This window comes from Schistocerca nitens, chromosome 1 (assembly GCF_023898315.1).
Source record: "Schistocerca nitens isolate TAMUIC-IGC-003100 chromosome 1, iqSchNite1.1, whole genome shotgun sequence".
In the NCBI taxonomy this organism is placed as follows: domain Eukaryota; kingdom Metazoa; phylum Arthropoda; class Insecta; order Orthoptera; family Acrididae; genus Schistocerca; species Schistocerca nitens.
The window spans coordinates 832,776,070-832,799,730 of NC_064614.1; the positions used below are offsets into that span (position 1 = coordinate 832,776,070).

General features: G+C 44.3%; 1 protein-coding gene across 1 annotated transcript in view; it reads left to right on the top strand.

Annotated features, from left to right (window-relative positions):
* The window catches only part of LOC126262980 (serine protease easter-like), a 384,563-nt gene that overhangs the window by 52,148 nt on the left and 308,754 nt on the right, over positions 1-23,661 (top strand). Inside the window, exons 6-7 of the mRNA XM_049959933.1 lie at positions 4,271-4,372; positions 15,433-15,487. Of these exons, the coding sequence (XP_049815890.1) occupies positions 4,271-4,372; positions 15,433-15,487 (157 nt within the window). The remainder of the gene's footprint in view (positions 1-4,270; positions 4,373-15,432; positions 15,488-23,661) is intronic.

Genomic DNA, 23,661 nt, shown 5'->3' on the forward strand with positions numbered 1-23,661 from the left:
GCGAAGGTTCCAGAAGCGGTCGGTAGAGTTCGCACGCCAATATGGCCGTCATTCCGTTTCACTGTTCGCTGTGAGAGAGATGGCGACTGTGGACCATAAGGTTTTCTGCGTTCTTCAGTTTGCGAAAAATTACTCGCTTATTGTAGTGCAGCGGATATTTCTTACCAAATTCGGTATTCAACCACCAACTCGCAAAAGCATTAGCCGTTGGTTTAAGCAGTTTAAACAGACTGGGACTGTGCCCAAAGAAAAAAGCACTGGCCGACCGCGTGTGTCAGAGGATGGCGCCTGACGGATTCAAGGAAGTTTTGTGCGCAGTTCAGTAAGTCCACCAATAGATCGAGTCGAGAACTTGGAATACCCCAACCAACTGTATGAAAAGTTCTGAGGCGGCGTTTTCTGTACAAGCCCTACCGATTACAACTTGTGCGAGCTCTCAACCCCAATGAGAAAGAGAAGCGTCTCTCATTTCGTGGTTATGTGTTAGCAAAGATGGAGGGTGACGCGTTTGTACAGCGTGTAATTATTGGCGATGAAGTCAACAAACACAATGTTCGCACATTGGGTTTGGAAAATCCACATTAATCATTGCAACATGAAACAGACTCACCGAAGATCAACGTTTTCTGTGTCGTATCCCGTAAAAAGGTTTATGGACCATTTTTCTTTGCGGAAAGAACTCTAACGGGAATCATGTACCTGCCCGTGTTGGAACAATGGCTGTTACCTCAAGTTATGGACTATTCCCAGGACTTCATTTTCCAACAGGATGGAACTCCACCCCATTGACCCCATTGCCACGAGGCCCTCTGACTGACTCCCTTCCTCAGCACTGGATCGGTCGCAGGGGACTTGAGGACCTGCTCCGCATTTCAGGCCGCCCAGGTCTCCTGATGTCACACCCTGCGACTGTTTCTTATGGGGTTATGTGAAGGAAGCTGTTTACGTCCTGCTTCTAACAACCAAACTGAACAATCTGCGGAACCGGATCATTGCTGCCCTTCACTCAGTAACAGCAGATTCGCTTTCGCGTGTGTTGGCTACTGCGTCAATGTTTGCCATGGAGCCAATGGTGGCCACATTGGGCATTTATAACATTTATCACATTTCTAGTTATTAAATAATTATGAAAACTAATTAATTAAAAAGTATTAAACTCATTAAATTGGTATCAAACATTATGAAAAACACTCTTAAACTTCCTCTTCTCATTGGTATAAAGCTTGTTCATTTTGGATTTGTACTTGAATAAATACGAAGTTTGGAAAATGGGTCCATCATTTAGAATAAACCTGTATTGTTCGTAATGGGAACCAAAACATTGTATCTTTATTATTTGATCACATTATTTGTGATCGATTATTAGGAAAAGTGATGGCTGAAAGTCAAAGTGCTCAACAAACGCTGTATGAGGATGTGTCGAAGTTCTCAGTCTGCAAATAAAGATGGTGTTAATATGAATAATATTTTGTTTCTACTATGTGACATAGTAGAAACAAAATATTATTCATATTAACGCCATCTATATTTGCAGGCTGAGAACTTCGACACATCCTCATACAGCGTTTGTTGAGCACTTTGACTTTCAGCCGTCACTTTTCCTAATAATGTATTGAGGAATAATGTACACACATCAAAAAAAGTTTTGCATCACTTCGGATCGGAGAGTTCCGGAACCTGCACAGAAAATTGGAATAGAGATCAATATAAACAATATTTCCACCCTTTTTATTGCTCATTAAAAGCACACATTGCCTGTTGTATCACCATACAGCCAGTCCTTCAGAGGTGGTGGTGGGTTACGTCGTCCATAAACAGCCCTTATCAAACAATCCAGGCATCTTTCTTAGGTTCATGTCTGGAGAACATGCTGGCCACTCTAGTCGAGCGATGACATTATCCTGAAGGAAGTCATTCACAAGATGTTGAGGATGGCGACGCGAAATTTCGTCCATGAAGACGAATGCCTAGCCAATATGCTGCCAATATGGTTGCACTATCGGTCGTAGGATGCCATTCACATATGCCATTCGCATATGGTACAGCCGTTACGGCGCCTTCCGTGACCACCAGCGGCGTACGTTGGCTCCACATAATGCCACCCCAAAACAGCAGGGAACCTCCACCTCGCTGCATTCACTGAGGAGTGTGCCTAAGCCGTTCAGCCTGACAGGGTTGCCTCTAAACACGCCTCCGACAGTTGTCTGCTTGAAGGCATATACGACACTCATCGGTGAAGAGAATGTGATGCCAGTCCTGAACGGTCCTTTAGTCACGTCGTTGGACTCATCTGTACCGCACTGAATGGTGTCATGGTTGCAAAGATGGGCCTCGCCATGGACGTCCGGAATGGAGTTGCGCATCATGCAGCCTATTGTGCACAGTTTGAGTCGTAACACGACGTCCTGTGGCTACACGAAAAGCTTTATTCAACATGGTTGGCCATGCGGGATAGCCGTGCGGTCTTAGGTGTCTTGTCACGGCTCGCGCGGCTGCTCCCGTCGGAGGTTCGAGTAAAAAAAAATGATTCAAATGGCTCTGAGCACAATGGGACTTAACATCTGAGGTCGTCAGTTTCTTAGAACTTAGAACTACTTAAACCTAACTAACCTAAGGACATCACACACATCCATGCCCGAGGCAGGATTCGAACCTGCGACCGTAGCAGTCGCGCGGTTCCGGACTGAAGCGCCTAGAACCGCTCGGCCACCGTGGCCGGAGGAGGTTCGAGTCCTTCCTCGGGCATGGGTGTGTGTGTGATCCTCAGCGTAAGTTAGTTTAAGTTAGATTAAGTAGTGCTTAAGCCTAGCGACTGATGACCTCAGGATTTTGGTCTCATAGTCCTTACCACAAATTACCAATTTTTCCAACATGGTAGCGTTGCTGGCAGGTTTCCTCCGAGCCATAATCCGTAGGTAACGGTCCACTGCGGTAGTAGCCCTTGGGCGCCCCGAGTGAGGCATGTCATCGACAGTTCCTGTCTCTCTGTATCTCCTCCATGTCCGAACAACAGCGCTTTGGTTCACTCCGAGATGCCCGGACACTTCCCTTGTTTAGAGCCCTCTCTGGCACAAAGTAACAACGCGGACACGATCGAACCGCGGTATTGACCGTCTAGGCACTTTTGAACTACAGACAACACGAGCTGTGTAGGTCCTTCATGGTGGAATGACTGGAACTGATGAGCTGTCGGACCCCCGCCTTCTAATGGGCGCTGCCCATGCATCGTTGTTTACATCTTCGGGTGGTCTTGTGACATCTCCGAACAATCAAAGTGATTGTGTCTGTGATACTGTATCCACTGTCAACTCCTATCTTCAGTTCTGGGAACCGGGATGATGCAAAACTTTTTTTGATGTTTGTAAATAAAGCGTCAACTAGATCTGTGGAACACATATTTATGGACTTTTAAGGTAGGTATAATGTATGTTTTCATAAATGGATAAACTGAGATACCTTCCCGCCATAAAAATCTTTTGAACTGTTTATTGCCAATCGAAATATATCAACGTGGCTGAAGGTCTGTGAAGAGGGTTTTCTTCATTTACAACAATAAAAATATCTCACTGTCACAGTCCACATACGAGTGCTGGTCCTTCCTACCCAGTCGCACGGCTACCCAGCCATAGAGAAGACGAAAACGCATCAATCTCTGTCACCAAGCGTGGATGAATTCAGACTATACTTCCCTTGAAGACAAGTTGTGTGAACGATGTCCGAAAACTTGGTCACTGGGTGGCGTTCTCCGTTGTGTTGTACGTACCCTTCTTCTTTATTTTGGATGTGGAGCGGTACTATTCGCTTCAGTGCGGAACCGCGCTGCCCTTACGGTCGTAGGTTCGAATCCTGCCTCGGGAATGGATGTGTGTGATGTCCTTAGGTTTGTTGGGTTTAAGTAGTTCTAAGTCTAGGGGACTGATGACCTCAGATGTTAAGTTCCATAGTGCCCAGAGCCATTTGAACCACTTGTGTGGAGCTGTGAATTGGACGCCTGTAATTCGCTAGGTCTCAATGGCTGTCATTTCGATCTTACGTACTTTTGATTTTATGAGGTCTAAGTACAGGCAGTTATTTTTTGTGGCACACATTTTGCTTATACTTGTTCCCCTGAGAGTGCAATCATTAAATTTTGTTTTTGTTTTTAACATTTGACCTGACATATTTTTTTTACTAAGCAGTATTGACATTACTTAGGGTTATCGTATACATTAATGATGCAAATTTTGTTATATTAGATCTTATAAAAGAGACCCACTTCTGTAAATTCCAGCTTTCATCAGACCAATCTGCTTGCCGGTTACACCTGAGATGAGACAAGCGACGTTCATCGGGAAGAGTCTTGTTGTGGCTGGATGGGGTACAACCGAATACGGTAAGCCTCTCTGTGTGTGAACTGCTGTGGAAAAATGTATTGTCAATAACGAAACAATATCATTGTGTAACATCTTCTTCTTACTCTTGACACTGTTATTTTGGGGTGGTTAAGATAACCATAACTCTAAAGTATTGTTCCTTGACTGAAACAATAACGAAAGAACATGTACTATTGTGGATTTCAAGATTAGCAACAACTATTGTCAACCTCGCTGTATCTCTTGCCTTCCTCATTTTCCCACTGATGCTACAATTAAGAGTAAAGTGGACCTCATAATACATTGCTAAATTACTGTTGTCAAGATGTGGCAACGAGTACGTTTTTCTAGTCAGATGAGTAAAGCTCAGTTCTCTAAATTCATGAAGAGAATTTTAAGTGCAATGATAGTAGTAGTTTTAAAGCTTCTTGTTGATAACTGACGCTCTCCTAGTTTGAATATTCCAAGTGTCCAATCAGCTTGAAGAGCTTTCTTATATAATGAAAATCATTGTGTTTATGATGCTGATAGACTTCTGGGTTGTGAATCAATGAAAACTAATCCGTCACAATTCTTATGAAGTATATGTTCCATAGATAATTTAATATAATAATTTTGATCTAGAACGTGTCTTTTGTTGAAAAGTTCCTTATATTCTTTGAAAGTACGGCATGGTTACGTGGTAGCTCTTTACTGTTAGGATAATTCTTCTTATAGGCAATATTACTTCTGATCAATAATTTATACAGCGTAAATTGAGTCTCAAGAAGATTTGATCTGTCTTGAAAATTATTTGTATTTTCGGACATTTTCAGCGCTTGACAATTCTGAACCAAAACTAGATTATGTAAAAATCAGTGAAGACCATTTCTCCATTTGCTGTTACATTTCTTCTCTCTCCCATAACATGAAAGATAAAACCTGAAATAAGAGATTCACTTTGTTCACATTCTATATGTCTGTTGTCAGCTGTTATCTGCATTTGGTGCTCTTTAGCTACTCTTCATGTGGCGTGAATAGTTTCTGCGTAGACTGTTACAAGGTGCTGGAAATCTGTAAATCCAATTAGGAGATCTGATATTCAATTTTCAAGATCTGTACACATTTACCAATTTTTAAACATATCAGTATAACCATTTCGTGACCTCAAATACAGGTCCACTACGTAAAATGATGAAATTTAATATGTACTTGCCGCGCGGGGTAGCCACGCGGTCTGGGGCGCCTTGCCATGGTTCGCGCAGCTGACCCCTCGGAGGTTAGTTGGTTGGTTTGGGGGATTAAAGGGACCAGACTGCTACGGTCATCGGTCCCTTGTTCCAAGACTTGAAAACACCAACACAGAGTAAAAACGAAAAATTGAAAAGACACAGGACAAGAGAACTGAGACAAAGACCAGACAAAACGAATTAAAAGCACACAGAGTGAGACGGTGGTTGGCCGACCATAGAGAAAAAAAAAGGAAAAGCCAACCACTGAGAAACATATTAAAAACTCAGTCTAAAACTGTAGGCCAAAGGCCACAATCAACACTAAATAAAAATAAACACTTAGAGCAAATGATAAAAGCCCCCTGCCCGAATAAAACGCAAAACTAAGCCTGTCATGGCAGTGTCATCTTGTAAAAGGGCAGGGAGCGTATCAGGCAGCGCAAATGACTGCCTGACCACAGCTAAAAGGGGCAGGCCAACAAAATGTGGGCCACTGTCAAAGCCGCCCCGCATCGACATAGGGGAGGGTCCTCCCGGCGCAGTAAGTAACTGTGCGTCAACCGGGAGTGGCCAATGCGGAGGCGACAAAGGACAACTGAGTCTCTGGGATTGCCTCGCATGGATGACGGCCATACAGTCGTCGTCTCCTTGATGGCATGGAGTTTATTGGGTGCGGTCAGATTGCGCCATTCAGCGTCCCATAGCGCAAAAACTTTGCGGCGTAAGAAGACTCACAAATCAGTCTCCGGGAGGCCAATGTCCAGAGATGGTGGCCGCTTTCGCCAGGCGGTCAACATTTTCATTGCCGGGTATGCCGACAAGGCCGGGGGTCCACACAAAGACCACAGAGCGGCCGCAACGGGCAAGAAGAGTATTCAGGGACGCCTGGATAGCCATCACCAGACAAGAAAGAGGGAAACACTGGTCGAGAGCTCGCAAACCGCTCAGGGAATCGCTACAGATAACAAAGGACTCACGTGAGCAGGAGCGGATGTACTCTAGGTCACGAAAGATGGCGACCAGCTCAGCAGTGTAAACGCTGCAGCCAGCCGGCAATGAACGTTGTTCGGAATGGTCCCCTAGAGTGAGAGCATAACCGACCCGACCAGCAACCATCGAACCGTCAGTGTATACAACGCGAGAGCCCTGATACGTGGTTAGCATGGAATAAAAGCGGCGGCGGAAGGCCTCTGGAGGAACTGAGTCCTTCGGGCCCTGTGCTAAGTCGAGCCGAAGGCAAGGGCGAGGAACACACCATGGGGGTGTACGCAAAGGGGCCCGGAAAGGAGGTGGAACAGGGAAAACCCGAAGCCCGGAGAGAAGCTCTTTGACGCAGACCGCGATCGTTCAACCTGACCGGAGCCGACGTCCTGGCAGACGGACGACCGATTGCGGGAACAGAAGACGTTAATTTGGATGCCCGGGCAAGCTAAAAACATGGGCAGCATAAGCGGCCAGTAAATATTGGCGCCGCAACCGCAGTGGAGGGACACCTGCCTCCACGAGTATGCTGTCCACAGGGCTGGTCCGGAAGGCACCAGTGGCAAGTCGTATCCCGCTGTGTAGTATTGGATCCAGCACCCGCAACGCAGATGGGGATGCTGAGCCATAAGCCAGACTCCCATAATGCAGACGGGACTGGATTAATGCCTAGTAGAGCCGTAAGAGGGTAGATCGGTCGGCGCCCCAGCTGGTGTGGCTCAGGCATCGCAGAGCATTTAGATGCCGCCAACACGTCTGTTTAAGCTGCCGAATATGAGGCAGCCAAGTCAACCGGGCATCAAAAACAACTCCCAAAAACCTATGTGTCTCCACCACAGCAAGAAGTTCTCCGCGGCTCAGGGTGGACTGTTCGGCGCCGGCAGAAATGCATAACGCAGGTCTTGGCAGTCGAAAACTGGAAACCATGCGCTACAGCCAAAGACTGCGCCTTGCGGATAGCGCCCTGCAGCTGACGTTCAGCAGCTGCAATGCCAATGGACCTATAGTAGAGGCAGAAGTCGTCAGCATAGGGGGAAGTGGAGACAGAATTTCCTACCGCTGCAGCGAGCCCGTTTATTGCAATTAAAAACAGGCAGACACTGAGGACAGATCCCTGTGGTACCCCGTTCTCCTGGACTCGGGAGGAACTATATGAGGCCGCGACCTGCACGCGGAAGGTTCGATGCGACAGAAAATTTCGGATGAAATTCGGCAGTGGACCCCGAAGACCCTATCCATGAAGCGTGGAAAGGATGTGATGACGCCATGTCGTATCGTACGCCTTCCGCATGTCGAAAAAGACAGCGACCAGATGCTGACGGGGGGCAAAGGCAGTACGGACGGCTGACTCCAGGCTCACCAGATTGTCGGCGGCGGAGCGGCCTTTACGAAACCCACCCTGAGACTGAGCCAGAAGGCCCCGAGACTCCAGTACCCAATTCAACCGCCGGCTCACCATCCGTTCAAGCAACTTGCTAAGAATGTTGGTGAGGCTAATGGGACGGTAGCTGTCCACCTCCAAAGCGTTCTTGCCAGGTTTCAAAATGGGGATAAAAATACTTTCCCGCTATTGCGACGGAAACTCACCCTCGACCCAAATACGGTTGTAAAGGTCGAGGAGCCGTCGCTGGCAGTCCACTGAAAGGTGTTTCAGCATCTGACAGTGGATGCAATCTGGCGCAGGAGCGGTATCAGGACAAGCGGCGAGGGCACTGTGAAATTCCCACTCACTGAACGGAACATTATAGGATTCAGGATAGTAGGTGCGAAAAGAAAGGCGCCGACGTTCCATCCGCTCTTTAATGGAGCGGAAGACCAGTGGGTAATTGGAATAAGCGGAACTCAGAGCAAAATGCTCTGCCAAGCTGATGGCGATTTCGTCGGAGTCTGTTCAAACTGCTCCATTCAGTGAGAGCGCAGGGACGCTGACAGGGGTCCGATAGCCGTAGAGGCGTCGGATCTTGGCCCAGACCTGCGATGGAGAGACATGGAGAGCAATGGTGGACACATACTGCTCCCAGCACTCCTGCTTGCGTTGGCGGATAAGGCGGTGGGCCCGCACACACAGCCGTTTGAAGGTGATGAGATGTTCAATGGAGGGATGTCGCTTGTGACGCTGTAGCGCCCGCCGGCGATCTTTAATCGCCTCAGCGATCTCAGGCGACCACCAAGGCACAGTCCTCCGCCGAGGGGACCCAGAAGAACGGGGAATGGAAAATTCTGTGGCAGTAACGATGCCGGTGGTGACTGAAAGAGCCACCGCATCAATGGCGTCATTAGAGAGAAGCTCAACAGCGGCAATGGAGGAGAACAAGTCCCAGTCAGCCTTATTCATAGCCCATCTGCTAGGGCGCCCAGAAGAGTGACGCTGTGGCAGTGACAGAAAGATCGTAAAGTGGTCACTACCACACAGGTCATCATGTACTCTCCATTGGACAGAAGAGGCTAGGGCTGCAGATAGAAAGGTCGATGGCGGAGTATGTGCCATGCGCCACGCTGAAGTGAGTGATGGCACCATCATTTAAAATTGAAAGATCTAGCTGTGGCAATAAATGCCCAATGGTGGCGCCTCGACCTGTTGCCACTGACCCACCCCACAGAGAATTATGGGCGTTGGAGTCGCCCAGTAACAAGAAAGATGGCAGCAATTGGGCTATCAGCGCAGCCAGGACATGCTGCATGACATCACCGTCTGGTGGAAGATAGAGACTGCAGACGGTAACAGCCTGTGGCGTCCACACCCGAACAGCGACAGTCTCCAAAGGTGTTCGTAGAGGGACAGACTCGCTGTGCAGAGAGTGAAGGACATAGATACAGACACCACCAGACACCCTTTCATAAGCTGCCCGGTTCTTATAATAACCCCGATAGCCACGGAGGGTGGGGGTTTTCATTGCTGGATTCCAAGTTTCTCTGAAGAGCAATGCGGAAGAAAGGGTAAAGGCTGATCAGTTGTCGGAGCTCAGCTAGATGGTGGAAGAAACCGCTGCAATTCCATTGGAGGATGATATTGTCCATGGCTGAGAAAGGCGTGAAGGGACTGGGAAGGCAATTTACTCCACTTGTTCACTCGCTGCCAACGATTCAGTACCCATGCGAGTGACATCCATGGCGTCTGAGGGACCGGCGAGATCCAGGTCTTCAGCAGATGCCAGAATCTCGACCTCGTCCTCAGACACTGAGCTTGTAGGAAGCGGTGGGACGGGTGCCACCGCAATGTTGGGATTCTTGGGTACCTTTTTTTCAGCTTATCTCGCTGTGCCTTCGGTGCAGGCTGGGAGGGCCTCACTGGGTCAGTCTCAGGGACGGACGACGACCGTGAGGCCCTATGACCAGGGACCAGTGGTTGTTTGAGCCACTTGCGGGTGTCCGCTTTTGTACCGGTCAGAACTTGCAAAGGGAGGTCCCCAAGGGACCCCTTCCTGGCGAGAGGAGCCGAAGAAGACTTACGCTTCTCCAGCTGGGAAGGGGGAACTGATGTCCCTGATGGTTGGGGGGGGGGGGGGGGGAGGGTTGCTCCTGAAGTAGATGGAGCAGGAGCAACAGGGAGTGAAGTGCCCCCTACCATCAAGGGGCAGGAGTGGTCCTCTGGCTCTGAGGGCTGACAGTGTGTGGTGCAGCAATGGGAACTGTAGCAGGAGTGACAGTGGCGGCGTAAGTGGACGTCATGTGTACTGGATGCAGTCGTTCAAACTTACACTTAGCCTCAGTGTAGGTCAGCCTATCAAGGGTCTTGTATTCCATTATTTTCCGCTCCTTCTGGAGAATCTTACAGTCTGGCGAGCAAGAGGGATAGTGCTCCCCGCAGTTGACACAGATGGGAGGCAGGGCACATGGTGTATCAGGATGGGATGGTCGACCACAATTGCAACAGATGAGGGTGGAAGCACAGCGAGAAGACATATGGCCAAACTTCCAACACTTGAAGTACCGCATCGGGGGAGGGATATATGGCTTGACATCTAATGGTACACCATCACCTTCACCTTCTCAGGTAACGTGTCACCCTCGAAGGCCAAGATGAAGGCACCAGTGGCAACTTGGTGATCCCTCGGACCCCGGTGGACGCGCCGGACGAAATGGACACCTCGTCGCTCTAATTTGGCGCGCCGCTCGTCATCTGACTGTAAAAGAAGATCTCTGTGAAAAATAATGCCCTGGACCATATTTAAGCTTTTATGTGGGGTGATGGTAACAGAAATATCCCCCAGCTTTGTACAAGCGAGCAAGGCTCGTGACTGGGCAGAGGATGCTCTTTTTATTAAGACTGACCCTGATCGGATTTTGGACAAGCCCTCCACCTCCCCGAACTTGTCCTCTAAATGTTCTACAAAGAACTGAGGCTTCACAGACGCAAATGATTCCCCGTCAGCTCTGGTACAGACGAGATACCGGGGCGAATACCTTTCACTGTCAGTCATAGCCTTTCGTTCCTCCCATGGTGTGGCCAGGGACGGGAACGATTTGGGGTCATACACATTAACCTTAAAGTGAGCTTTGGAACGCTTAGAGACTGCTGGTGGCTGGCCACCAGCAAGAGAAGATCTGCCACGCTTCATTGCGTGTCATCCACCCTGATGCCACGTACTCCGACCAAGGGCCCTCCCCACGGGCGCCACCCAGCCACAGCAAAGGCCACCTGGCAGGATGGCCATTGCCGGGAGTCCTGATGCCCCAGGGAGATGGGCATCTACTCCTTGGATACGTGGGGAGTTAACGGCGCAGTCATCAGTAGAGTGATCCCTGTGTTGTCAGGGGGCTACAACCAACAGGGTACATGGCAGCCCCACCACAACGGACTGGCTACCGTGCTGGATTTCAGGTGACGTGTAGTCCATGGTCGCCGTCAGTGCAGAAAGTGGCCCTGCCCATTGCTTAGGAGAAAGTGCACGCAGGAACGTATCCATGCCCAAGGGGTGGAGAGCGGGCAGGACTGCAATGCAACAACGAATAAGGTGGTGAAAGTTCTCAATGCAAAATGGACACAATGCACCAAGTACGGCGCCCTTCCCCAATTGGCTCGCTCTTCGGAAGAATTTAGGAAGATGGAGGTCAAACCCGGGAGGGGACCATCACATAGGCCGAAACGTTTGAGACTCCTTTTAGTCGCCTCTTACGACAGGCAGGAATACCTTGGGCCTATTCTTACCCCCGAACCCGCAGGGGGACTCGTCGGAGGTTCGAGCCCTGTCTCGGGCAAGGGTGTATATGTTGTCCTTAGCGTGAGTCAGTTAAAGTTGGATTAAGTAGTGTGTATGCCTAGGGACCTATGACCTAAGCAGTTTGGGCCCCTAGGAACTTACCACAAATTTCCAAAATTTTAATATATACTTAAGCGATGCTGACAGAATGCAGTGTTATCTACCTATCTATGGCGTTACTACAACGTTATTGAGGGAATTCTTTTCGTTAACACGCCTCTCACGCGGTAATTTTCTGAGCCAGGACCACTACATCTCATTAATGTGGCTCTTCAGTCGTGCTCACAAGGCTGAGTGCACTCTGTTCTTGTCCCATTATCAGGAAAAATCGTTGGCGGTACTGGGAATCAAACGTCTGCCTGCCACTTAGGTTCTGGTGTCCACTGAGTCGACTCATGAACACCGTTTAGAAATTAGCATACTCACTTAATATATATTTTCAGCTTTCGTTAATACAACATTTTCATTTCATGATGTTTGGCAGACATTGTCGTTTAATTATTTGTTTTCACTAGCTCTGAAGGCACTTGGGTAGTAAAACCAAAGATCTGGAAAAACGTTTTCATAACAAAGCACTGTCATAAAGGAAGGGAAGCACATATGGTAACATGGATGTTTTCTTATGAAGCGCTATTCGTGCACTAAGACTTTTTGTATTTCTCTCTAAGCTTAGTTACTTGTATTTGCTCTGTCTATCTTACGTTTATGTAATAGCTGCAATGGCGGCGAAGCTTAGTGCTTGTATTTTACGCAACATAACATGTCGATGTCACATAGAACCACTAATTTTCATGTAACGGGTAGATTCTCTGAGTAAGTTAGTGCTTCAGTGTACACATTATTACCTGGAATCGCTTCACCTAAGACAGAAAATGCCACTGAAGTATCTAAGGAGATCGTAAAACCTGCCATTTTGGGTTTCGTGCAAACTCAGTCAGAAAGAACAATGCTGTGGTTTGGCTATGTAGGAGCATTTCATTTCATACTTGCAATCCTAGGTATGATTTATACTGCAGAAACTAGTTTGTCTGTCCTAGGCTGTTTCTGACAAAACCATAAGTAATACATGGATTTTCTAATCACTTTGTGGCTGAAGGTTCCTCCCTAAATGCTCCCACTGTATGTTTTATGTTATGTTGTTACTGCTGCTCATGATAAGAGGTGTTCTTCGTACATCTGAGTGGCCACAAAAATTAGTTCAGGAGACAAGGCAAATAAATATGCTAACCAGTTTCTGGCATATTTTTGTGGTACTACTAAGGATCATCATAATCCATAAATCTTCTACAAAGACTGATTTCATCCGAACTTAGTCTTGTACAAAATTCAGTTCCTTGCAGTTTTGTGTAGTTCTTCCTGGAATATTGCTCTCTTTAAATCTATCAGTATAACACATCTGTTACTACATCTGTTTTTTTTATCTTCTGCTTTCCTTTCAATGACAATTTCTAATATTTTATGGAGATAGTTTTTCTTTAGAATACATCCAATAGATTTTGTTTTTTGTTTCTGATTTACTTCAGGAGAGCTTTTGTTTTTATTTCGAAAACTTCCGTGTTCTCTCTACTTGTTCAGTTTCCTCCATTCTTCTCCAGAGCCAGATTTCAAAGCTTTATAGGATTTCACGTCTTACTTCTGCAATGTGTATTTCTTTGTGCCATCTGTAACTACATTCCAAATAATGTATATAATGTCTACTTCTACATCTATGCAAACAACTGTGAAGTGTGTGACAGCGGGTATTTCCAATTGTTCCGCCTATTAATGTTTCTTACCTGTCTATTCACGTTTGGAGGACAGAAAGGATGAGTGCTTACAATCCTCTGTGCATGCTGTGATTGTCTGACCTTGTCTTTGCCGTGACTCACTGATATTATTGTGAAGAGATATTAACGTTTTGCATTTCACCTTTCACAATTGTACATTTCTGTACATTTAAAGTAAGATAATAATCTTTGCACCTCATTAAAATATTAGGAAGACTTGCTATAGTGCTTGAAACATTCTCAGCCATTGTGTTGGGTAATGTCGTTGGAACTGCACGATATTTATGTGATGCAGCTGTTCGTAATATTCATGTGTCATCTGGTAGAAATACTGTGCAGTTTCTACAAAACTATCCAGTACATCACTAGAGAACCTTTGAAATTGTTACTGTGTGGTGGAAGCCTTAAGCAGAACATCTGTTTGGAACCTTGTGCTGAGCTTTCCAAACAATATTTCATTTTAGGTCATCTGCTAAACGTTGTGTTTTACTATTGATATTGTCTGCCACGCCATTAAGAGAAAAAAAGAGCAGCAAGGCTCCCAAGACACTTCCTGGAGCACACTTCAACCGAAAGTCTACATCTGTCGGTGGCTCATCATCAGAGATAACATTCTGCATCCTCTTCACCAAGAAAACCTTATTCCAGCCCCAATTTTCCTTTGGAGCCCCATATCGACATCTACATACATACACTGAAGGCAGCCAAATAGGGCTTAGCGTATCTGGTACCGCATACCTACATCTATATAAATACTCCCCATGCCATTATGTGGTGCGTCGCGGAGGATATCTTGTACCATTACTAGTCATTCCCTTTTCTATTCCGCCCGCAAATGGTGCGAGAGAATAAGGCTGTCGGTATGTTTTCTTACAAACCGTAATTTCTCTTACCCAGTTTTCACAGTGTTAATGCAACATGTATTAGGTGGCTATAAAATCATGCTAGTGTCGTTTGTAAATGAGGGCACTGTAAATTTTCAAATAGCATGTTGCACAAAGAACGCAGTCTTTCCTCCAAGGACTCAACTGAGATCACAGAACATTTCTGTGTGATGATGATGGAACCTACCAGTTGCAAATCTAGCAGAATGCGTCTCAGTTGCTTCGATTTCTTCCTGTAATCTGACTTGTTGAGAATCCCAAACACTCAAGCAATACTAGAGAATGGGTCACACAAGTGTTCTATACTCTATCTCCTTTCTGAAAATTCTCCCAATAAAGCAAAGCGTCTACTCGTCTTCTCTACTATTGTTCTTATGTTCTTGTTCCATTTCATATCGCTTTGCAACATTACGCTTAGGTATTTAAATGACGTGACGTGACTTCCAAGCAAACTCCACTAATACTGTAGTCGACCATTACAAGATTAATTTTCCTGCTCATCCGGATTAGCTTTCATTTTAGTACATTTAAAACAATATGCCATCTGTCACACCCAAAGAATCGTGCTGTAGCTTCCAACGGTCAGTAGACAACAACACTGCACTTTACACTGCAGTGTCAGCAGCGAACGATCACGGATTGCTGCTCACTCTATCCGTTAGGCTGGTCCCGTTGCATTTGCCTGGGGCAATCTTGATGGTGTTGTTGTTACTGACGAACACACACGTCCAGGAAAATGTACTGTGTTTTTTTCTTAAGTCTTCAAACCATTCACATATCGAGGAACCTCTTTCGTATGCTCCGATCTTCGTTGATAGTCTACAGCGGGGCGCTGTACCAGTGCTTTCTGGAAATCTAGCAGTTTGGAAACTCCTTGTTCCCCTTCATTCGTGGTTCACAGGATATTATGTGAGAAAATATCAAGCTGAATGATGCTCTCTGAAACCGTGCCGATTTGTGAAAAGAATTTTTCTGTCTCTAGGACATTTATTGTACGCCTGATTATTGGTTAAAAAGCGCGTGTTTGGGGTTTTCAGGTGACTCCAGCCCAGTGAAGCTGTACGTCGGGGTGCCGGTGGTGGACGAGCAGACCTGCCAGCAGCGGTACTCGCGCTGGAACCGGCGCATCGTGCCGTCGCAGATGTGCGCCGGCGGCAGGGAGGGCAAGGACTCCTGCTCCGGCGACAGCGGCGGCCCGCTCATGGCCATAGAGGGCCGGCCGCCCAGGGCTGTCCTCGTCGGCGTCGTCTCGTTCGGCCCCCGCGAGTGCGGCATGGAGGGCTACCCCGGAGTCTACACCCGCGTCTCGTCCTTCCTCATCTGGATACTCGACACCATTCGGCCTTAACGTCAAGCACACATCATACACCGCACCACACTATATCACTGTCACCTGTCCATTATTCGACTGCGTGCCTGCAGGTGAAATACATGAAATCTCAGATACTAATATGCACATTAATACGACGACTATCAGCGATATTACACCTTATGTTATGTTAACTCAAAGCAAGATCTGTTCTCATGCCATTCCGCACAATCATTTTTAAGATACTGTAATTTTATTACTAACTTTTCCCACGTCAGTTTAAAAGACACAAAATTGGCAACTAATTGTCATTAATGCAGAAAATGAAATACATTAGTGTTGCGTGATCTGCATGTATGGAATGGTCTGAGGTACTGATTATGACGACTAGTAAGTCCAGTAATTTTTAATAAAATCGATTCTGTGAATAGTAGAATCTGCTAAAGGAATATGTATGCCAACTGAAAATCGCCAGAACTAGAAAGGGTTATTGTTGAAATGCATGTGATTCATTTCAAATTATGTGAAACTGTAGTACTGATAACAACTGGTGTATCATCTAACACAATATACCATTCTACTTAGTAACAAAATAAGTTACCCTCCATTCCCATACCTTTCATGGCCTACTTTCAACGATTAAACTTGAAACCTCCCCATAGAAAAATTTATGAATTACTGTGCTGGTAAACCCCTTACGTTATTTGATTTTCAAACAGCTGAGCAAAACTGAATGTACTCAGACATTTCTCTCTTTACTTATTCTGATCATCACTAAACTGACACACAATATATTTAGAGCAACGCAATCTGTCTTTCAATAATCCCTACAAAAGAATGGCCGTGACTAACATTAACCTATACGTTTCATGAATCACTTACCTTACAGAAACCTTCGTAACTCGAACTACTGCAATACAGCGAGTGCCAATACTGCCAGCTAGATAAAGGATTCTAATTACTGAAGGAACTAACTACTGATAGGCATAGTTAGCAAATGAATGATTTTGATAGAGAACAAACAAGTGTTTACCTTAATAGTGTTCAAAGATCATAATATATATACCAGTTCATGACATCCAGTCTTACAACTTTCGTTTTCCTGACGGTCACACGCCCAGATCGTCCGCTCTCAAAACTCTCCCATGTCTCTTCCCACATCCACCACTGCTGGCGACTCACCTCCAACTGCGCAACGCTACGCGCTGTTCGCATCCAACTGCCCAACACTACAATAGCGAATATTCCAACAATGCCAACCAGCCACAGACTGCACACAGCACAGCCAGTGATTTTAATACAGAGCACTACGTGACGTTACCAACATAAAAACCTAAACAGACAAACTTCATCGACATACTCTCACTCAGATTAATTATATTACCAGAAACAGGATTGCTTCGATCATATTCTTGTTGCTTGTTATCCCAGAGAAGACAATTATTTGGAACACTTAATATATTTATGCATTTTATGTATTTTTATTTTACTTTATTTTTACAATTCCAGAACATAAATTCTGTTATCGTTTTCTATAATAATGTTTGGTAGTTGCAGATATGGACGTTTTCAAACACAGAAAGTCATCTCAAACAGTGAAACCATGCTGTATAATAAGACAATTTTACCAAATGTAATTTATTTTGTTGTCTTTGTATCATTATTTATAGACTGTTATATTCGTTACTCATAAATTATAAATAAATATTTTAAAGTATTTCTGGTTTCATTGCTGAGCATTTCTTCCCAGGAACTTCAATTCTTCCTAATGCACAAAGAAACTTGATCACACGAAAGGCAGTGTTACCGGTACATACAATGTAGGCTTTGACGCCTAGTATATTGTGAGCGTAATTTACGATTATTAGACTTTTGCTACAGTTGCAGTATACTATTGCCTCAGAGGTTGTCTTCTGATATGAGAAAAATTATCAATGTGTGACTTGTCATGTACGACGGTGAGTGAAATGAAAACCTTAAATTTGTAATAACAAATCGAAATTTCGCGCCGTTATCCTGTAAGTTGGTAAGCGTGCTACAAACAGCGTGCAGAATGGCCTGCAGGTGGCAGCATAGTGCAGATACACACATACCGATCTGGGATACTGAATGGTGTACTCTCAGTACCCCAAAAAACTCCATGTTATCAAGGAAACAACGAATTTGGGGGGGGGGGGGGTCGTCCATGTGAGTCACTGGCAGGGACTCTGTTCGCTGGCTCTGCATTGGGCATACTTGGCTAGCACATGGTCACCTCCTCCGTTAGGAGGACTCACCTCCATTTCACTGTGGCTCACGTATAACTGTCATCCACCTCTTGTTGGACAGCTCAGTCTTAGCTGCTCTGCGGCAGACTTTTGACCTTCGCAACACGCTGCCTACAGTACTGCGCGACAATGCTTCAATGGCCATTTTAGTTTAACTCTTTATTCGTGAGGTTTTTTTTTTATCATACCATCCCATGTTGGATGTCTGGCCTCCAACCTCCCTACCTGTTACCTCTTTGTTACTCTTGCTTTGTATTTTGTTTGATTTGTTGTTCTTTTTTTCCTTATGTGTGTTCTTCTCGCCTTGTCTTTTATTCTGGCGATTTTAGTATGTTGCGGAGTGGCTAGATCATCCTTTTTATCCTTGTGATCAGCCAGCCCAAGCGATCTGCTATATGATTTTAATACCTTCCTCTATCTTTCCTTTTAGTGTACGTTTTCCCTTTGGTTTGCTTCTTTCATTTTCTGTTTCGGTGAGCTTCTCCATTAGTTTTATGCCCTTTACTTCCCCAACTCCTTTGTTTTTAATTGTTTCACCTTGAGACTTGTTTGCTTGATGAAAAAGGGACTAATGACCCTGTAGTTTGGTCCCTTTATACCCCAAACCGACCAACATACCAAGCGTCCAATTAATAAAACTATCAATTTGGCACAAGAGTTAGAAGCCTGGGTTATTGTTTAAAATGTTTTTAAACTTTTTTTAAGTTTTCTTGGGATTACCTGCGACATTGAAGAGTTCACTAGAATAATTTTATTCATTAGCTGAATAGATTCATTCAACGCCAAACCTTGAGTTTCAAGCTTTTTAATACTTTGCAGCTATATGGGAAAAATGGGTGTTAATTACAGCAATGTATTTTTTTTAATACCAGAATCATTAAAAGCTACTTTGCACTGGCAAACCGCCAGAGCGTCTGCACTATCAAAGTCGTTTAGTACCCCTCTAATGGTATCGAAATGTTCATTGTAAAACAACACATTTTCGGCCTTCGTACCCCAACGAGTTACCACTTGTTCGGGAGGTAAAGGCACATCTGGTAGTTTTCTTTGTAGGTCTTGATGCGAGTAGGAGCCTTTAGAAACACTTTCTTTGTGGATGAAATCAGTTTATTTACATTCAAAAATGTGGGACGTACTTCTTCAGCAAGGTGATGTACTCCATGAGCAAAGCATGTCACATGAATCAGTTTGGGATAAAATACTCAGAGGTATTTTCCTGCTTTGATCATACAGGGAGCAGCATCTGAAATAAACAGAAACACTCTTTCATCTGCAGAAAAATCTGGAAATATTTTTCTAATACCCTCATTCACAAATCTGGCGATCGCAGAATGATTTACCTTTTCAAGTTGTTTGCAGGTCGCTAAATAGGAAGGTGAAAGTTATTCTTTTAAAGCACCAACAATTAAATTTGCGATATAACAGCCAAAAGTGACTGTAGTTTCGTCAGCTGAAATCCTGATAATGCTGTCCTTGAGTTCATTGAGTATCTCTTCCACAATATTTACGTAATTTGTCAGTATGTAATTTTTACGCAATGTTGATTCATCTGGTATATTTTCATTTAACCAATACTTGTGCAGGAAGACTTTGAGGATAGGGTTAGTAAGTTTGCGAATAGCAGTATTGCTTCCAATGACTGATTGACATAGTTCCATGTCAAACCGAATTTTTGGTTACCTTTGGACAAATCCCTGCTACTGCAACTTGCTGTTGTCAGAAGTGGTTGTCGTGATCTTTCTTCTGCATTCTTGCGATATGATGACTTATCTTGACATGCTGGTCTATGTGAAAGTTTTTGTTTTTGCATGAAACGCTTTTCTCGCAAACCCGACAATATAAAACAATTTCGTCATACGTAAATGTTCCAGGATGATCAGCTATCCACGAAACGATGTCTCTTTTCTTGGGCAGCTTGGCGCACAACACATTACATACTACACGTCGCAAACACGTTCAGCTGTGTACAAGTAAACATAAACTAAACTGTAACAATGGACGTGTGACTAATAGCTAAAAATACTGTAAACATAGAGCGAAAATATGCATCATCACTCATTTTTAGTTAAAATATGCAATTATCAGTGAAGAGGAGCCATATGCGACATGCAAATGCATATAATCCGGTCTCAAGTTATCATATTCTTCTGGCAAATAGATACAGCGTTTTTTCTTATCCTTTTTTTTTTATTTGAACTAGCCCAAAAGCGCTATCTGCAGGTGTATAGGAATGATCTCTAATGGAAAAGAATCACTCTACTTGCAAACTGAATTGATGAGCAATCACTTGCAACGTGAAAAGATTACAACAGTTTTTGTTCTGTGATGAACAGCTGTCGCAAAACACTCTTACTGAGTCAATGTGCTTCTTCTTGCAAAGGGGAAGGAGTATTTAGAAGAAAAAGGTCCCACAAAGAAGGACTTATTTTTTAGATCCTGAAACCTCCCCCTCATTCTCTAGTCATCTGTAGAAGTATGTTGTATCCTCATTAACAGTTTTCTCTTTTTTTCATAATCACAGTGCCAAGAATGTAATATACCAACTGCACAGAGCAATAGGCCTGCCCAGTGGTAGCCCTAGACAGAAGTTGATTTTCCACTGAATCAAAATTTACAGGCAGTGCATTTTCAGGCAACTTGTTGAGATTCTGGAAAGTGCCTTTGCCCTGTATTTATGAACCATGCATTGAACAATGTGAGGTGCCATTCTGTCAGCCATCCCGTGGAGCTCAGCGATCATTTCTGTAAAACGTACTGGACAACAGCACAACTTAGACGCCGAGCTGATGCGGTCCTGCCCAAAACATGTGGCTTTCGTGAGCCATTGCAAAAATAGCGAGCACCTGTCGCTTTGGCCTCCGACATCGATATCAAAAGAGAAAGCTGACAGCCAAGGGGCAGTGCTCTGTCCGCAATTCACAGTGACCAGATGTTCCCCCACCTGTGCTGTTGTGAGCAACTGGTCACCTCACAGCCCAAAATTCCCTGCTCGCCTCCTACATGCAACGAACAGAATTATGATATGAGTGCATCCTACTCCCATTTATGTACATACCAGTACATAGCACCTGATTACCTACTTTGCATGGCAGTGGAGTACGGTAGTGAAATAACATTAATTTGCCTGTATGCAAATTTAGATTTTAGAAATGCAAGATAGGCTGGCTTGATGTTCCTTAATAAGTGTATGAAGAGGCCAAAGGGTCTACCATTTTCTACACCACCCCCTCCCCTCCCCCCAATCGCACTAGATTTCTATGCAGTATGTTTGTGCCTCATTTCAGAAACGGGTATAGTGTAGTACAACATGTATTATTATGATAATGAAAAAGTGAATGATGATGTAATTAAAAAGGAAAAAATTAAAGGCTAGTACAACTGCATTATTAGTAAATGTTCTGCGTATATGAAATTGTGCTATTCTTCATTCACTTTACCTTGCGTCACTTCCTTTTTTTGTGTGTGTCCATCACTATGTATATTTTAATTATATTTGTCGTCTTCTGAAAGCTCTTATACTTTTGTTACTCTTACGAAATAGAACTGTGGACTTCCTCTCTTATATTTAAATTGCAGCTGCAGCGAGCTGACTCCAAGGGCACCAGTGCCTTTCGAGATGAAGGAAATTCTCCCAACTTGGCACCACTTCAATGAAAATATTTAATACTGTTATTAAGTCTTTTTTTATTCAGAACCACATGTAATACAAAACGCTCGTAGCACGTCATACTTCGAGTAATACATTTTAACCATCCTTCTACACACAAGAGCGTGAAACCGATGTTTTTTTGTTAATGTATCTGTGCCTTACCATGCATTCATAATTAATGTCTTTGTCGACGCTTATGGTCGGTACTAGCCTCTGTCATTATTGCTGTTTTATTTTTTAAAATAAATTTTGACTTTACCTTATCTGGGGGGTCTTTCACCATGTACCTACAGAAACACGAAGAAAAACTGACACCTAACTTGAACTTTTGACAACATGCCTTTAGGAAAGAGGTTAAGAACTGCAAACCATCTGTCCATTCATTACACTTAAGACAGACAGCACGGAGTCATTGTCTTGGACACCACACTTATTCGCTCAGCTTGCCACACACAGTCTGAGAACTGGCCACCAGACTGCTTCGCAAAATACTTGAAGTCAGTGTGTCAGATTGAACAAAGGCCCTTACAATTAATGTGCACAAATTAAAATTTACAATAATCATGACATCAACTTGTGCTAGTAAGAAAACATCACAGACGTCCACAAAACATAAAAAAAGGAGAACAACACACAGTCTGATTGTATCTCTGGCTAATGGAAGCACCACACACAAACATATGTCCCAGAACAACAAGTGTTTAGTGTCTAATCAGTTAAACGCGATCTAATGTCGAATTATGTTCATAGATTCGAAAAACATTTGTAAAGGAAGCGTCAAACCCCAGGCACACACATTGTAAAAATAGAACAGTGTAGCATAAAAAAATGCAGCCTGATCGAAAACAGTCTGGCTGAAAGTGAACAGACGATGATGTACACCGACATGTAGATTATCACAAAAATGAGTGTGTTCTATGATAGAGCTGATATCTATAAGTTTGTATAATAATAAGAGCGAAGGTCATCATATTTATAAAAGCATTGAATATCATTATATTGCACGGATAATGTGCACAAAGAAAAGACATTTAAACATTATATGGATAAAATAATGCAGATTTTACAAGGCAATAAAACCAAAATCCAGTGTTCATTAAATAGCCTGTAACTGAGAACAAATTACTAGTGTGAATGAGTTAAAGATATCCAAGATACAAATGTATTTATCTATCAGAATAATCAAAGTGTTTATCAGCAAAAAGTAGTGAACTGATCGTATTTCTACCTCATATGGCTTATAAAAATATTAATTACATAAACATAGAAAGAGATAAGAAGCACATGATGAGTGTCTTGTTGCAATGAAAATATGCTGATTTGATTAGTGGAAGACATATCAGAAAACACAATACAGTAACTATGTGCTATTACAGATTGTAAACATGTGTTTATATACATATGATTTGAAACTGGATTGTGTTTTAGTCACCACACCAATCAAGTGCCTACCATAATGACTGTAATATAAAGAAAGTTCCACCTGTATACCTCAACAAAGAACATTCGTTACACATAATGTCTTGAGTGTAGCGTGGTGGGTGGGCTTGTATCAAGGGTGTGGCGAGAGAGGGACAAGAAATTGTAGCCTTCAGTGGAGATCATTCTGGAGCGGTGCAGCTCTCAACTGCACAGACTCTTGCCAGGTGACCATTAGGTGGCTCTTTGGCAGCAAGACATTGTGGAACATGTCTCCCATTGCTACATTCATTACTGTCATCTGCACTGCATGATGATGTCTACATTCCCAGTGTGGTGTACTATTATCTGTGTTCACGAACTGGGTAGTGTGGTGTCATTCAGTCAACTCCACTGCATGGGCATTCTTTGCATCAATTCAGCCCTCTTCAATCAACCAGATGCCAGCAGGTTCATGGGCTGTACATCGCACCCTGCCCCAGGCCAATGAGAATGGGCAGGTGAGGTGTGTAAGCTACTACAGGTGGCTTACACCCGGACGTTCGGCATAGAACCTTATTGTACACCTGACACCAAGAGACCACGCAGGAATTCCGTAGTGCCATTCCTCCATGGTTGGCTA